The 15,422-nt window shown below is 38.8% G+C and overlaps 2 protein-coding genes and 1 gene segment (V, D, J or C); 1 reads left to right on the forward strand and 2 right to left on the reverse strand.

Annotated features, from left to right (window-relative positions):
* Window positions 1–1,234: 1,234 nt before the first annotated feature.
* Window positions 1,235–1,857, reverse strand: LOC121620424. The segment is given in 2 exon segments: window positions 1,235–1,658; window positions 1,752–1,857. Coding segments are annotated over 2 exon segments (369 nt in total).
* A 4,178-nt stretch (window positions 1,858–6,035) lies between these two features.
* Window positions 6,036–9,480, forward strand: cabp5b (calcium binding protein 5b). Its single transcript, XM_041957272.1, has 6 exons — window positions 6,036–6,140; window positions 7,006–7,036; window positions 7,148–7,291; window positions 8,069–8,178; window positions 8,349–8,496; window positions 8,970–9,480. Exons 1-6 carry the CDS (start codon window positions 6,090–6,092, stop codon window positions 8,996–8,998), a joined length of 513 nt encoding a protein of 170 aa, XP_041813206.1. The 5' UTR covers window positions 6,036–6,089; the 3' UTR covers window positions 8,999–9,480.
* A 2,634-nt stretch (window positions 9,481–12,114) lies between these two features.
* On the reverse strand, window positions 12,115–14,616 carry asphd1 (aspartate beta-hydroxylase domain containing 1). The gene is made up of 5 exons (XM_041957786.1): window positions 14,164–14,616; window positions 13,713–13,919; window positions 12,986–13,193; window positions 12,541–12,654; window positions 12,115–12,224 (listed from the first exon to the last, which is right to left on the reverse strand). Exons 1-5 carry the CDS (start codon window positions 14,614–14,616, stop codon window positions 12,115–12,117), a joined length of 1,092 nt encoding a protein of 363 aa, XP_041813720.1.
* Between the last annotated feature and the right edge of the window lie 806 nt (window positions 14,617–15,422).

Consider the following 15,422-nt stretch of genomic DNA (forward strand, 5'->3'; position numbering starts at 1 on the left):
TCAATGAGTGCATTTAATGTGAATGCTCATTTTACATTTTTCTTTAAGCAGCACATTTGAGGCCAGTCTGACATGTTTTTATCCAAATTTTGTAAAATGCCTTGTATTAAGGTCCCTGTCATATTTCTTTCAAAGAAGCAGAAGTGAATTTATCAGCAACTTGAATCGTCCCTCAACATCACCTGTGCTGCTCTCTCCTGTCTTTAGTCAAATCTGACAGAAAATCAGCAGTTCATCAACATTAACAACTGCATCCCCCCACCATTTTTTCCTGCCTGGTCCACTCATGTTCATCCTCTACATCAGTGATCATCAACCTGGGGCCCGTGGGCCACATCCAACCCACTGAAGCTTTCTATCTGGCCCCCGACATGTTCATGAATTCAGAAAATGTGCTCATCTAATATCACTCACCAGTAGAAGAGGTCAGGTCCGTCTTGAGAGTGATCAGTGATTAGCTTGCTGAACCCTGGCAAGGAGCCAAAAAGTCTGTTATTCATAGTTCAATCCAGAATTATTATTTTATAATACATGAAGTAAACAATTTCGTTTTCCTTGTTAATTGATCTCGGTGAGCTCTGCTCAGCTCTGCTTCATGTCTGAGTGTGTTAGACACCAACTGAAGGTGATAATATTCATTATCAATACAATAATTTATCTGAATTGACTCACTCAGTGAATTGCTCACTTACTAGTTTCAAGATACACCCAAAGATGTGCTCATGTTTCCTCACAGAACATATTGACTCTGTCCAGTACAGTGGAAATACAAGTCTACACTGAAGTTATAGTGGAGAACAGATATTGATGTCTTTACAAATTGATATTAGTTTAATGGACCCCTTTAAAAGATTTTTGGTCAAAAATTCATCATCAAAATCAGAGATGCAGACTGGCTCAAAACAACTGTTGTCATGTAAAATGTAAGAATCACCACTTCCAGAGAAAATGAGAAGCAGGAGTCTTCAACTCAAGTTCAGTCCAGAGTTCAAGAGTCGGTCAGTTAAGATCAATGAGAAAATCTGATCTGTTGTCCTGGAGCTGAAGTATTTTCTTCATTCATACAGCACATAAACAATCATTTTATCAGCCAGATTATTGTCTTTGCCCTCATGAAGAAGTCATCATTGTGATGTTTTGAAAGCTGCTTTATTGTTTTGTTCTGATGTTTATTGTTAAATTCTCAAGGATGATTTTTATGAATTTATGTAGTACAGGAAAAACTGTGTGTTCACCAAAGGCAAAAAGAAAAAGAAAACATTAACATATACATCATTATTTAGTCTGTCAGCTCAGTAAATATGAGGACTGCAGGTTTTTGTACAGCTGCTCAACCAACTCCAGTCACTGTGGCTGTCTAGCACAATAATAAACAGCAGAGTCTTCATTCTTCAGACTGTTCATCTGCAGATACACCTGCTGTCTGCTGTTGTCTCTGGAGATGGTAAACCGGCCTTTCACTGACTCAGAGTAGTAGGTGTAGCCACCACCACTACTGATGTAAGCAACCCACTCCAGTCCTTTTCCAGGAGCCTGTCTGATCCAGTGCATCCAGTAGCTGCTGAATGTGAATCCAGAGGCTGTACAGGTCAATCTGTGAGATTCTCCAGGCCTTTTAACCACTGATTCAGACTCAGTCAGTGTTTGACCCTCAGTACCTTCAGAAAGTTAAATAGCTCATTAGTTACTGTAATGCAGACATATGGTCTTTGTCCCAGGAGGTTTGTCAGAAAAGCAGTTCTTGTTCTTACCTGCCCAGTTAATAGACAAGATGAGAAAAACAACCAAATTATCAGGTCTGATCATTGTTAAAGCTGGTTGTGTCTGTCCAGTCTACAGCTTGTGTGTCAGTGGTTTAGTCTCTGTCCTTCACTCTGCAACACATATGTAGAGAGGGAAGAGATCAGAGTTTTGCATTGACTCCTCCTCACAGAGAAACACACCACACACCAGATGTTTTTCCTGTTCTTCAACCATAATGTTCATTCCTACCCAAATCAGATGTATACATTTATCCTGTTCAGTAGTATTTGGTTAGACATCTATATACTGGATATATCATGCACCAATGTCTAAATTTATTCTCAACAACTGTTGTTGAAAATCAATCATGGGAACATTATTAACTATTATTGTTGTATAAAAGCACATATTAAATGTACCAAAGGGAAACAGAAGATCACAAACCACATCTGCTGGTGCTTTTATAGTGTGTGTGTGTGTGTGTGTGGGTGTGTGGGTGTGTGGGTGGGTGGGTGTGTGTGTGTGTGTGTGTGTGTGTGTGTGCGCGCGTGCCTGCCTGCCTGCCTGCGTGCGTGTGTGTGTGTGTGCGTGAGAGAGAGTGAGTGTCTAGAGTTCCTGTCATTTTCTCCTTCGTGTGATCTGACTTTATTTCTTCTGCTGCCCCCTGCAGGTCTTTGGAAACAAATGTTCTGTGGAGTTTTTGTAAAGCTTCTCTGCTTCCTTTAACCAGTGTGTGTCTTTGGCACAGTAATACACAGCAGAGTCCTCTGGCTTTAAGTTGGACAGTCTCAGATACACCATGCTGTTGCTATCATCTCTCCTGATTTCCACACGTCCTTGCACACTGCTGGCATAAGTGTTGCTGCTGGCATCAGAGAAGCCGATCCCTATCCATTCCAGTGCTTTTCCTGCAGGTTGTCTGATCCAGCTCATAGCACAGCAAGTAAATGTGAAGCCAGATCCCCTGCAGGAGAGACTGAGAGTCTCTCCAGGCTTTTTCACGACTGAACTGGAAGGAATGGACTCCATACTCTGACCTGTGCAACCTGATGAGATGAAAGGAAGGAGAGGAACCACAGAAGAAAGTGACATAGACAAGTTTTCTGGGATCACTGACTGACCATCAGCCTGATGAAAGACAAAGCAGCAAGAAGCAGGAGAACTCACAGGACAGAGAGAGAGTGACCAGCAGAAGAGTGAGTGTGTTCATCATCCTGAGGCTGGAGATGTGACGCCTGATGCTCCACACAAGGTACAAGAGCAGTCAGCAGGACAGAAGTACACTGCACAGACTGAAGATTTGCATCAGGATATCATGGAGAGGGAGTGGCTCAGAACAAGCACTCTGTTATACTTTCATTTAATTGTGTCATTTATTTTGTGTTCATTTTTTTCTAATTAACATTACCTGTTCTTCAATGACAATGAGTCCGAGTCATGACTAATAAAAAAAGAGACCTAGTGGGTTTTAAGATTGAATGTATAAGGGATGAAATGGTCTTCATGTAATTGTGCCTGCCCTAAAAGCACATCGAGTCAGCTGTATTCTCTTACCTGCATAAGGCCTAATTTTTATGTCTAATAATCTCGTATGTCTTTTATACCTATTTTCTCATTCATTGTGTGTTTAATTTGTGTGCTTTTCATTCGTACAATTCCTTTTTTTAATGGCTGAAATATAGCAGAAAATGTGTCATTCCTGGCGTACACAATAACAGATGGGAATATCATAAACCAGTAAATGGTTAAAAAAAAAAGGCATGAAAAGGAGGAAGTGACAAACCACAACCCCAGGTGGTGCTTTCACATTGTGTTTTTTTCTCTGTATATACTGTTGGTATGATGGCATGCAGGTTTGCCATGTTTTCAATCTCAGGTCTCATGCTGCCTCCTGTTGGTGATAGTAAAAATGAGCTGTTTGAGGTTTTTGTAAAGCTTCCTCAATTGCTTCGATGAGTGTGGCACTTGCACAGTGATACAACGCAGAGTCCTCTGGCTTTAGGTTGGACAGTCTCAGATACACCATGCTGTTGCTATTATCTCTGGTGATTTCTATCCGTCCTTGCACACTGCTTGCGTAAACCGTTTTACTTGAGTCATAGTAAATAAGCCCCATCCACTCCAGTGCTTTTCCTGCCGGCTGTCTGATCCAGTGCATTCCACGTTGACTGAAATCAAACCCAGTTCCCCTGCAGGAAAGACTGAGAGCTTCTTGAGGCTTTTTCAACACTGAAGTGGAGGGAATGGACTCCAGAGCTTGGCCATTCAAACCTGCCAAAGAACCAGAAGTGAAAAGAGACAAGTGAGACTGAGAGAGAGAAATAAATGTTAGAACATCAAATGCAGGAATCCTTTGATTGGTACAGCAGAATGAGGCCACTTACAGGGCAGACAGAGTACTGTCAACAGTACAGTCAGTTTGTCCATCATCTTGAGACTGGAGGTGTGAACTCAGTTGCTTTGCCCTAAACAAGAAGACAGCAAGTGTGTTGACAGAAGTATACCCTCTAAAAAAATGAATTTGCATTGGGATTTTGGAAGGGAGGGGCTAATATATTTGCATAATATGGTTGATATATTTCAAATATATCTCTGAGATGAAAATACATCACATTGAATTCTGTGTGTTTTCATGGTCCATGCTTTCACTGACAGACATGGCCTCAGATGTTACAATACTTTTGATTCTGAACTGCTAAAATAATTAAATATCAAACCAAGGTTCCCAAAAATTGTGACTGTCCTTGCATTTAAAATTACATCTGTCTGTCATTTAAAAAAAAAACTTTTTATCATGCCTCCTCTGTTAATCTGTTTCAACAAGCTCATCAGGCCTGTCTGAAAAAAGCATTTGTATCAAGGGGGAGGTTGGTGGAGAAAAACTGCAGGAATACCTCAGTCCATCCAGCAACACCACTTTACCAGTTTACTATAACAAACGCCTCTCAACAGAAGTTAAACCTTTTTCATCTTTTCAAAAAGTAGTTTTTCATGCAGGACTATTGCTTTGCATTCATCTTTTCTCCACCCCTTGTTAGCTACTGTGCTGACAATCCTCCTGTTTTGCATCATCATGGTAATGTGTCATATCTCATACAGTTTGGACAAGGCCCATTTCAGCACCTTACTCTGCAAATGTATTCCAAGCATATGGGTGATGTACTCCAAGGGAAATGCCGCCTTCATTTACCTCTCTATTTTACACAAAAGTCTGATTTGCATTGCAAGAGAAAAGTCTTTTTTTGTGGTGAATTCAATCTTATGGTGTATGTAGTTTCCATATGTAAACAGGATCAATGCTGTTCTCATAATTCTTACAGACATACAGACAGTTAAAAATGATGTCAGATAATGTCAGTCCTCTTCATATACAGTAAATACAGACAAGCTTTTTTTTTTTTTGTCTGATCAATTCGACCATCTGCTTATTTATTTCATTCATGGGCTTCTTATGCAGTGCAACAAACTATTCAGCTTCAAATGTGATCACTGGGTGTAGACTGACAGTATCTCCTGAAGTTGCAAAGAACCTTTAACTGTGCAAAAGCAGATATGGTTATGTAATAGACTGATGATATGAAGTGACCAAGCATTCCAAGTGCTGAAGTCATTTTTTAATTGTCAGATTACTTGTATGCTGAGTTGAATATACAGCATACTAAAAAGGTGTATTTATTTAGATTAACAATATAATTTAATCAGAAATGCTGCCTGTAACACTGATGTGTTTCTTTCATATATTTAAAGAAATTACTCATGCAATCAGTCTATCCAGCAGCGTATGATTCACAGTCCCTCTAAGACTAGGCTTTCCCATCTGTTGTATTCTGTTTTTATTTCATTTAGTCATAACATGAAAGAATGAAGGGAGTCCAGAGACTGCAAACAATAAGCAAACACACACACGTTTTGCACATTAGCCTCCATTTTCCAAATGAATAAGATTTGAAATCCCAGTATGAGGTAAGATATCCATTCAGAAAGTTCCTATTACATTAGAATGTGTTCATGGCATAGAGACGCATTTATTCTTTATGAAAGCAGCTTTTAAAAGCAGCAGTGATGTTTGATTGTGTTGTATATGAAATTCTCTATATGCGCAGTGTTAAGCCTATCTTACTTTTCTGGACCAAAGCTGCAGAGATAATCCATATGAGACCTCATCCCTCCTCTCCGGCATACACGGATCGCTACTGATCACGGTTTACACACACATACACACACGTGCTCACACAGGAAGAAAAGACACTGAATGACACAGCGACACATTACACCGTCAAGTTCATTTTTCTAACAAAGATATAACACAACACAAGTTGCCCAGGATCTCGACTGAGGCTGTTGTCATGAGTCTTAAACAAGCCTGCATCTTTCTCAGAGGAGGAACCCGGAGACAAGTAAGTCAATAGTTTTATGGTCGATTTATGTTTTTGTTGTTTGTTTCTTTGCTTGCTTGCTTGTTTGGGGGATTGTTTGTTTGTCTGTTTTACAATTTCCCTTTCTTTAGCTTAGTTTTCTAGTTTTCTAAATTTCAAATGACTTAAGTATGTGATACTGTCATGTCATTTTATCTTTATCCAGAACATAAATCTTATGTTCATGTATTTAATCATTTTTGAAATAAATGCTGTTTTGTTTTTATTCTCACTCTTTGGTGGTGTTATTTTAGGTTAATGGGAAAAGAAGCTTAGGGGACTAGTCCCATTGTGGAGCAGAGGTGGGAGGGCAAAGTTTTCAGCTGGTGCATTAGGCAGATGTATTGGCATTCAGTCAGTTTCCGTGCTTTGTCCCTAATTACAACAAAACACATTTACACATAAAACATGAATCATGCAAATCATATTTACATAAGTTGCAGTCTGCATTCATCGCTTAAATTCACATTTTGACCAGTAACTGTAATGTATAGGCTGCCGAATACTGAACCTACAGTGTGTCGGATATGAGATCAATCAGATAAGATTTTCTTTTTAATCTTTTAAGCAAGGAATTCACAGGCAGCTGCTTTACAATTAAAGAACAATCTAGCTCTGACATATGATATATGAATATTACATGAAGGGGTAATTTGAATGTGTGATTTAATGAAACTGATATAAGAAATGGTCATGTACTACATATAATAGTCTGGAATCACTCAGCAAACGTAAAGACACATTGCGTTTTGCAATTTATATAACATAATATAATGTAGTATATTTGGTGTTACTGTATATAAAACAGAGTAACATTTGCATGTCGTATGTCATTATTATTTTGCAGACAAGAGCTCTTACACATGATGAGATTGAAGGTAACTGATGTTTTGATGCATTCAGATATACTTGTTAGAGTGCAGTATAATTTTTTATTTATTCATTTTAGTCACATGCCATTCTCAGTTTTATGTCTGTATGTAATCTAGAGCTGCGTGAAGCTTTTGTAGAGTTTGATAAAGACAAGGATGGTTTCATAACCTGTAAAGACCTGGGGAACCTGATGAGGACCATGGGTTACATGCCAACTGAAATGGAGCTTATCGAACTGAGCCAGAACATCAACATGAATTGTGAGTAATGTCTTCTAATTTATGAGGTGAAAGCAAAAATATGTGAAATTTCATGAATACTTCCATACTATTCATCATGTTGGGCTGGTAAAGTGATTAAAACATATATAATCCATTGTTGGCACAACGGTATATCCCCTTTTCTGACCAGTGCATTGGTAAGTATAGACAAATTTAAGGAGTAAAGCCACATGTAAAAAAAAAAAAAAAACAACTAGAATAAGCACTTCTTTTATTTTTGGCCTCAACATGTTTCAAAAGATAATGTAAAGCATCTTCAAGACTGGTTTATCACGTTGAAAGTTTCAGGAAATGTGTCTTTCATGCTTGTCTCCGAAGACACGAGCATATTTGCATATTTCTATCTTGAAAGTAGCCTGCCAAGCATGGGCAGGAAAAATCACACATATACAGAAAAGCACAGAAATCATCTTAGTTTTCATATGTACGTAGCACATCTGACGGTTACATGTGAACGGTCTGTGTGTTGTGAGCATTTCACTCCACTGAGATTTTGAATGAAGTCAGTAATTGAAAATAAGGAAGATAAATGTCTGGAGAGAGAAAGTGTGCTTGCATCTATGATTTTTAACTGCAGCCAAGTGAAATATCCCGAAAATGAGCATCATTAATTGCCAAAGTTAACAAATCTCTCCAACAACAAGCTAAAACATAGAGCTGTATTTTTGGGGGGATTTCACACTGGTGTTATAGCACTGAAACGCTGTGTTTTCTGGCTGCTGCCTGCCTATAGGTATATCATTTGTCTCATAACAGTAGGGGGACGGGTGGACTTTGAAGATTTTGTGGAACTAATGACCCCCAAGCTTCTGGCTGAAACTGCAGGGATGATTGGGTTGAAGGAACTTAAAGAAGCATTTAGAGAGGTGAGCTCAACATACCAGTTCTCTCTTTTTTGGTCTTTGGCACCCCATGGTGGATGTTCAATGAACACACTGTAAAAACTGAGATCTGGCAAAGCATTATGTTATGAATCCAAAATGTCCAAAAGCTTCTAAATGTTTGGGGGGGGGGGGGGTTTCTTCCTCTCCTACAGTTTGATATAGACGGTGATGGTTCTATCACTTCCGAGGAGCTGAGACATGCCATGATAAAGCTATTAGGAGAACACACCAGCAAAAATGAAATTGATGCAGTGGTCAAAGAAGCTGACAACAATGGGGATGGAACAGTTGACTTCGAGGGTGAGAAACAAAGACATAAAAACACACACACAATAAAACTCATTTAGTCTTTTTATTGCCTTATATTCTGCTGTCTAGCTGAGTTGAGTTGCTTTGTGAGACGCAAAGTTCAAGCAACATGAATTGGATCAATAATCAGTAAGTAACATGGCTCTGATATACTGGCACACCTAAAGGCATCAGAGCCATGACTGATGTCATTAGTTTTATCTGTTTCCTGCTATGACAAGTCACAATGTCTGCCATCAAAAAAAATTTACCGTTAAAAGAATTAGTTTTGGTCAAATTTGATTTGATTGCTGTTCAGACATACATTAATCTCATTTTCAAAGATTTGTTATTTGCCAGGAGTTAGTTTACTTATTATTTACATTCTATAATGAAGAAGAAAGTATAAGTTCTGGCTAATTGTTCTTAATTTGCTATAAACCTAAGAATTTAGCTAATCAATATCGTTTCCATTCCCTTCACAGAGTTTGTGAAAATGATGTCGCAGAAATGAGGACAACAGAATGAATGGATGGCTGTGAATGGAGAGGATGTATTTTTTATTGAATTTTATTCTGATGATAGCCCACTGCTTACGCATAATTTTACCTTGTTTTCCTTCCTTTGTTCTTTTTGTAAAAATTGATGAATGTAAAATTTCTGAAATTTGAACCTGTCTCACAGAGCAGTGAGTGTCAACGTCAATGTCAGCTGTTTAAAGGGGAAGAACTGATAAATATATCAAATTAAAGGTGTCTGCACAGTCCAGTTAAGCATGTCAGCAGAAAGTGGAGCACAGAGAGCAAGTCTAAACAAGTCTTTTAGTCGTTATGTTATTTAGATGCACTGAAAACCTGAGTCACATGTGAAATGAGGCACTTTGCTTTTGACTTACATGTTGGATATATGTGTGTGCGTGTGTGATATGAGTTTCACATTCTGGATACTGCCATCATTTTTCCCTCAATAAGTACAAGCACAAGTACAGGTGAACTGGTCATCCTAACTATAAATAGACTGCAGAAAGGAGAGCTTAGTTTGTTTAAAACTTTGGAGCAACACCTGGATCCCTCTTATTAGCACTGATAGCGTAGTTCACTGGCATAATAATGTATGTCTGGGCACAGAAATAAATGACACTGTGTAAACTACACACGCGTCTTCACATCTTCTCCCTGTCGCTGGGAACTGAAATGACCCTTACATGGATGTATGTCAAATAAAATATTGTCCTGCTTCTTCACTGGTTTGTGGGACGTGAAGCTCATGCCAAGTTCACGTCGTATAGGATGGACATTACAGAGGGGAATGACTCCCATATGACTTATGACTTGCAGGTGCAAGGTATTTTCTTAGATGTTTGTTTGCACATTCCATGTGATGTCTCATCCTTAGCACTTCCACTTGTTGCAGGGGTTACCCACAGGTCTAATTAGAAATTGTTCCTTTGTGGTCAAGTGGCTATCTTGCAGAGAGACATTATGCTCACAGGTTATGAAGTAATTCTGGCCAAGGAATTTCCTTTCAGTTTAAACACATTCACAGTTATTAAACTATAGTGTGTAAATGTTAATTCATTTGTCAGTATAGAAACCATGATTACTAATGCCAAGGCAGTGATTTGCCAACAAATATCACCACATATTCTTTTGTGAACACTGAGCTGTGGCCTTCAATGACATCCTGAATTACTAGAATACTTTAATATACCAAGCAGATTCGTCCACATTGTAAGAAATATGACTGATATTATGTCTGAATGGCAGATTGCCAAAAAATAATAATAACAACAGATTTATTTTCCAACCACTTTGTTCATTTGGCATCTTTCACCGAAAATAATCCCTGTAAGGTCGCTAATGCTGTTGCGTAACAAAAGGCCAATATTAAAACTGTTGAGTGTGACAATAGATATTTTTGTCTTTCAAATAAATGTGCTGGTCACAATCTTTTGAGGCGATGGTATAATGTCAAGATTGTCAGTGAAAAGAGAATTAAAAAAGCATTTATCTGTGTTGCAGAATCAATGTGATGGCACATAATTGCTTTGAAACAAAAAACACTGTTTCATCAAAAGATGCCACGCTAAGGATTTGCAAATGCCATGCAGCAGCGACACAGCGAGGTGCATAACCTTGCCTTGTTATGGTGTGGTAGACAGTTGAGCAAATTTAAGATAAAAGGTTTTGGTTTTTTTTTTCACAAGACTGCCATCCATTAATGCTGACCTGTGACATTAATTCTCAATATTTGAGTTGTTATATTATTTTCTTGTGAATTTGACAACAATGTTCAGCTCCCCATCCAATCCCACACAGCTCATAGAATAGATGTCAAGTGTTGAACGAATCATACATCATGAATCAACATACATACAACTGCATATAAACAATCTCAGGAATAATCCGTCTCTCTGGGGTGGATTAGTTCAGCCTCTGTAATCCTCATCATGGGACCCTTAGATGAACAGATGGCAGATAAGACAAAATCACCACTCTAATTCTCATCTACTGACTGAAAAAAGTAACCAAAAAAAGGCTTAAAGGGAGCTTAATGAACATGTACAGAATGTGTTTTTAAAATGATGTGTTAGTGTGTTTAATTCAAAAGACATATTCATTAGAAATGCATGATAAGTTATAGACCATTATTTTTTTTTCCAAACAAAAACACTGTTGATGCTGGAGTTCCATAGAGAATAAATATATTGACACTTTATTTTAAAATCTTTAACAAACCAAATCTAATCATTAGATAAATGTGTTTCCTTGAACAAGTATTTTTAGAACCCTACAAAACAATCATCCCTGCTCTATTCATACCGTGTCAACAAGAGTGTACACATGTGTATAACTCTTACTCTATATACACTGAGTCAACACTGATTTATTCATTATTTATTTGGGATTTGGATTCCAAGAATAACAGAATTGACAAAAACCCTGATGTGTACAATATGTAAACCACCAATTATATTGATAAACAAAAAAATAGATTCATAGATTTATAGATAGAAACATACAAGCATACGTGTAGGATAGTAACATGAAGAGAAAGAATAGTTTGCAAAAGTTTGGCATTCATTTTGAAAAACAAAAATAAATAGAAATTTAAATTTACACATGACTTTCATGTTTTCATAGTTTTTTGGTTGAACCGTAGGTAACCAACCCAAATTTCAAAATGAAGCATTCCAGGCTGACTCTAATGGCCTTTCCATGCATCAGCATATCAAAATAAAGTCCAGTAATTGGGACAGATAGGTTTCACATGCAAGTAGCATTCACGAGCATAGTATATGATGTCAAGATAAGATTTACAATAGTTAACACCAGATCAGCTCTTCCTAGGTTACCTCTCACTGTGCTTTCAAGTGATGTCGGTTCGTAGCTTGCAGCCAAACTGTGTAGCATGTGGCATCGTCTAACATCATCCATATTCATGCGTTCACGTGGCACTTCCTGGTGTAAACCATAAATCAAACACCACTTGCGTGGCCAATGGCTTGTGTAATTCTTAGGGCAGATTCACACAGTGATTCATCGACTGGAATGAGATGCATGACCCACAACAAGCAGGGCTAAGGTAAGGCACCCCTGCATGCTGTATGTTGGTAGTGCAGGAGTAAATTCAGAGGTCGGGGCTGAACATGAAGTCCAAAGCTTGTCTCTCTGCTGCGGCCACATTTGGATGCCAGAGGTCCACACTCAAAATCACTCGGGGTCCAGCATCTGGAGGCCCTTTAGAAATAGAAACAAATGCAATTTTAGGTTAACATGTGGCAGCCCTGACATTCAACTGCTGCATGAGATTTAACTCATTTAAAGTCACTTTAAAATAGAGATGATGCACTTAATTGCATTTTTTTGTGCATGAGTTTAATAATGAGAATAATGAGAAAGCAATAGTTTCCGTCACAATTCTGTGTTTGTCTTAAATGAAATTCAGTTTTTTCATGAATAAATGCCATAATGTCCTACTCACCCAGAAATACAATATATGGCCAAAGAAATTACAGTAAAATTTGTTTTTCAAAGTTGTTTGTGATTCACCAACCCATGTGGGAGACAGTGTGAAGGAAGGAGTCATCAACCAGGAGGCAGTGTCCCTCTGACCAGCACTGAGGCTCCCCTCCCACCACCAGCTCACAGGAGGGTGGAGTCTGCAGGCCTGCAAAAGTGATGTCTGTTTTTAAACTTTGGGAACAAAATATCGTGTTTCACTCAGCTTAGAAGGCCATGCACTCCATCCCTGTCTCTGTTTAACACAGAGAGGATTATAGCCAGACGGATCACCACACAAAATGGGCTAAGGGGAAATGATCCTTTACCCCGGCCTACAAAGTATCACATCATGCAATGGTTTAGTATTTTACCAGGTCATTTTCTTTTCTTTTTTGGTGTGGTAAAGACTGACAACAATCAATTACTAGAACAGCTCCAAAGTGCACCATAGAGATAAATGCAGATAAACCATGATTAATGTAATTCTTTTTACTCACCAAGATGACAACGTAGGCGTGTATTGGTGGGTCCATATGAGCTCCCCAGTGCAGCTCCGGGTCCCAGCAGCCAAAATCCAGCAGATCCCAATGAGTTGCTGCTTATGAAGGTACGTAGAGAGAGAAGTGTCCGGTAGGTGCAGGGACAGGAGCGACAGTTTCCTGCCACGCACACACCTGCACTGTACAAAGGAAACACTGCCTGGCCCTAAAAGAGATGATGACCTGCAATTAACACAAGACTCAAAGGAGACACATACATCAGAATTAAGCAGAATCAATCAATTTATCCTCCTATTAATTTCAGAGCTTGGATGGAGATTTCTGATGGAGGAAAGGTGAATATTAATAATAAAAACACTAAACTAATTCTGCGTTTGCTCTGATTTTGTTTTTTTGAGCATGCAAAATAAGAACACTAATAAATTCAATAAGTGAGGAGCCTATAACTACTGTATATTTACATAGATTCCGATGGATTTAGAGAGTATTTATTTGATTAATGTTGTATATGAAAATGTTTTGCTGAAACCAAAGGCCATGCAGTCATTGAACAAACTGGTGGTGACATTTTATGTAATTTTAGGTTTTGAGTTAAAGAAGCTAATTAGTGTGATTAACACTTCAAAGCAAAAAATAAAATTGATAATGTTTTAATTAATATAATAATGAAATAATGTGAGTGTTTCTTGCTCTGCCCCTCTCTCATACATTTTATTGTGTGTACCTTTGGTCCTAGACAGGTCCAGCCTGATTTTGGGTCAATGCCACGCTGGTAAACAGCCTTGAACTCAGCCAAGATTACAGAGTAGTTGGCTTCCAAGACCTCAATATCATGTCGATGGGCATCACGGGGGAAGAAAGGAACACTTGGGACATCCGGCAGGAAGAAGAGATGAGGCTTCTGTATAGCAGAGTGATCATTCAGTCGGACCTAAGGTGAGAACATTGAGAAATCAATGACTAATTCTTGTCACTGTTTCCTTCCTCCTTTGTTTGGTGGAACTATTTCCTTGATTTAAAAGTTTTTGGACCATAGGATGACAACTTTTAAGATTATGCAGTATATTATACATCTTACATGCTTTGAAAAAACCAACCACAATGAAATTCAATATAATACATTGATGAACACCTCAGATTTACTGCTAATAGCAAGCACCATCTTTAAGTTGTACCTGCTCACGGAGGCCCTTATGAATGCGGCCCATGCCCACCCAACTGTAGCGCTTGGCATACTCTTGCAGTGCTGCATACAGTTTCTTGGCTTCTGCAGATGCCTGGGCTGGGAACAAGGCATGACTCAGCACCGGGGTGAGGTAGCCCTGTCCCTGCTCCTCATCCTCCTCTGTTTTCATGGAAATAAAGGGAGTAATTTGATCACTCCTGGACAGCTTGGATCGGGCACTACACTTCGTTCCAGCACAGCTACCACCACGGGACATCATGGACCGCCTTGAGCCTGACTTAAGCTTTCCGGCATGTGCGTGGCCTGGGATTGGCAGGTCGGAGCCCATCCGGTAACAGTGCCACAGAAAAAGCAGCAGTACAGTCCACAGAAGGCCACTCAGTGAATGGACACCCAGCTCAGCATATGGAGGCATGGGCAGCGTGTTCATTGACCAATGCATCCTTTAAATTTGTGGGACACTAAAATACTGAAAAAGAAGCAGATTGAGAGATTAAGGTATGTACTGGAAAATAATCTAACAATATAGAGTATTTCAGTAAAATATGTTTTCATTGGCCTAGAAAAAATTCTGCAGGTGACTCCAGACTTTGCATACCCCAGTGTTAGTCCTGATGATGATGTTTTTAATTGGTAGGATTTTTTATTAATTTGCAAAAAAAAAAAAAAAAACAGCAGTAAGTATTCTTAGACAGTATTTCCTACTGTCTAAACACATTTTATAGCTTGTCAAAGTGTTACAGATCACGGGAAGGGAAGGAGAGCCTTTGTTTGCCGACAAACAGCCTAAAGGGAATGATGGCCTGTCCTGGTTTCAAACAGCCCTCTCATTCATTTATTTTCTTAACTTTAATCCCCTTGAGGGGTCACACAGTGTTGATGCCTATCCCAACATGCACTTGGAAGAAATTAGTGAAACATTTAGGACAGGTTACTGGTCCATCACAGAGCCACTGACCCTTTGGTGTAGTTGCCTCTGAGATTGACTTCATGGTGTTATGTAAGTTCTGATCTTGCTCTCTGAATAGAGCTCCTAGCTGTGGATGGAGCTTGTTCATTGCACTGTATTATGCATTATGTATCTTTGTTGTACTGATTGTTGTTATTGTGATTTGATGTTCTGCTTATGCGTTTGATGCTGCTGTTTGACCCACTCTTGGCAAGGTCTCCCTTTTGAAAGAGGTTTTAAGCTCAATGTGACTTTCTAGTAAATAAAGGTCTTCACAGGACTTTACAGTAGGCAATATT

This window comes from Chelmon rostratus, chromosome 17 (genome assembly GCF_017976325.1).
Source record: "Chelmon rostratus isolate fCheRos1 chromosome 17, fCheRos1.pri, whole genome shotgun sequence".
In the NCBI taxonomy this organism is placed as follows: Eukaryota; Metazoa; Chordata; class Actinopteri; order Chaetodontiformes; family Chaetodontidae; genus Chelmon; species Chelmon rostratus.

Coding starts and splice junctions, on each gene's coding strand:
- cabp5b (XM_041957272.1), top strand. CDS start 6,090: ATGAGTCTTAAACAAGCCTGCATCTTTCTCAGAGGAGGAACCCGGAGA. Junction 7,037..7,147: donor TACACATGATGAGATTGAAG/GTAACTGATGTT, acceptor TATGTAATCTAG/AGCTGCGTGAAGCTTTTGTA. Junction 7,292..8,068: donor CCAGAACATCAACATGAATT/GTGAGTAATGTC, acceptor GTCTCATAACAG/TAGGGGGACGGGTGGACTTT.
- asphd1 (XM_041957786.1), bottom strand. CDS start 14,616: ATGCATTGGTCAATGAACACGCTGCCCATGCCTCCATATGCTGAGCTG. Junction 13,920..14,163: donor ATAAGGGCCTCCGTGAGCAG/GTACAACTTAAA, acceptor TTCTCACCTTAG/GTCCGACTGAATGATCACTC. Junction 12,655..12,985: donor ACGCCTACGTTGTCATCTTG/GTGAGTAAAAAG, acceptor TCACTTTTGCAG/GCCTGCAGACTCCACCCTCC.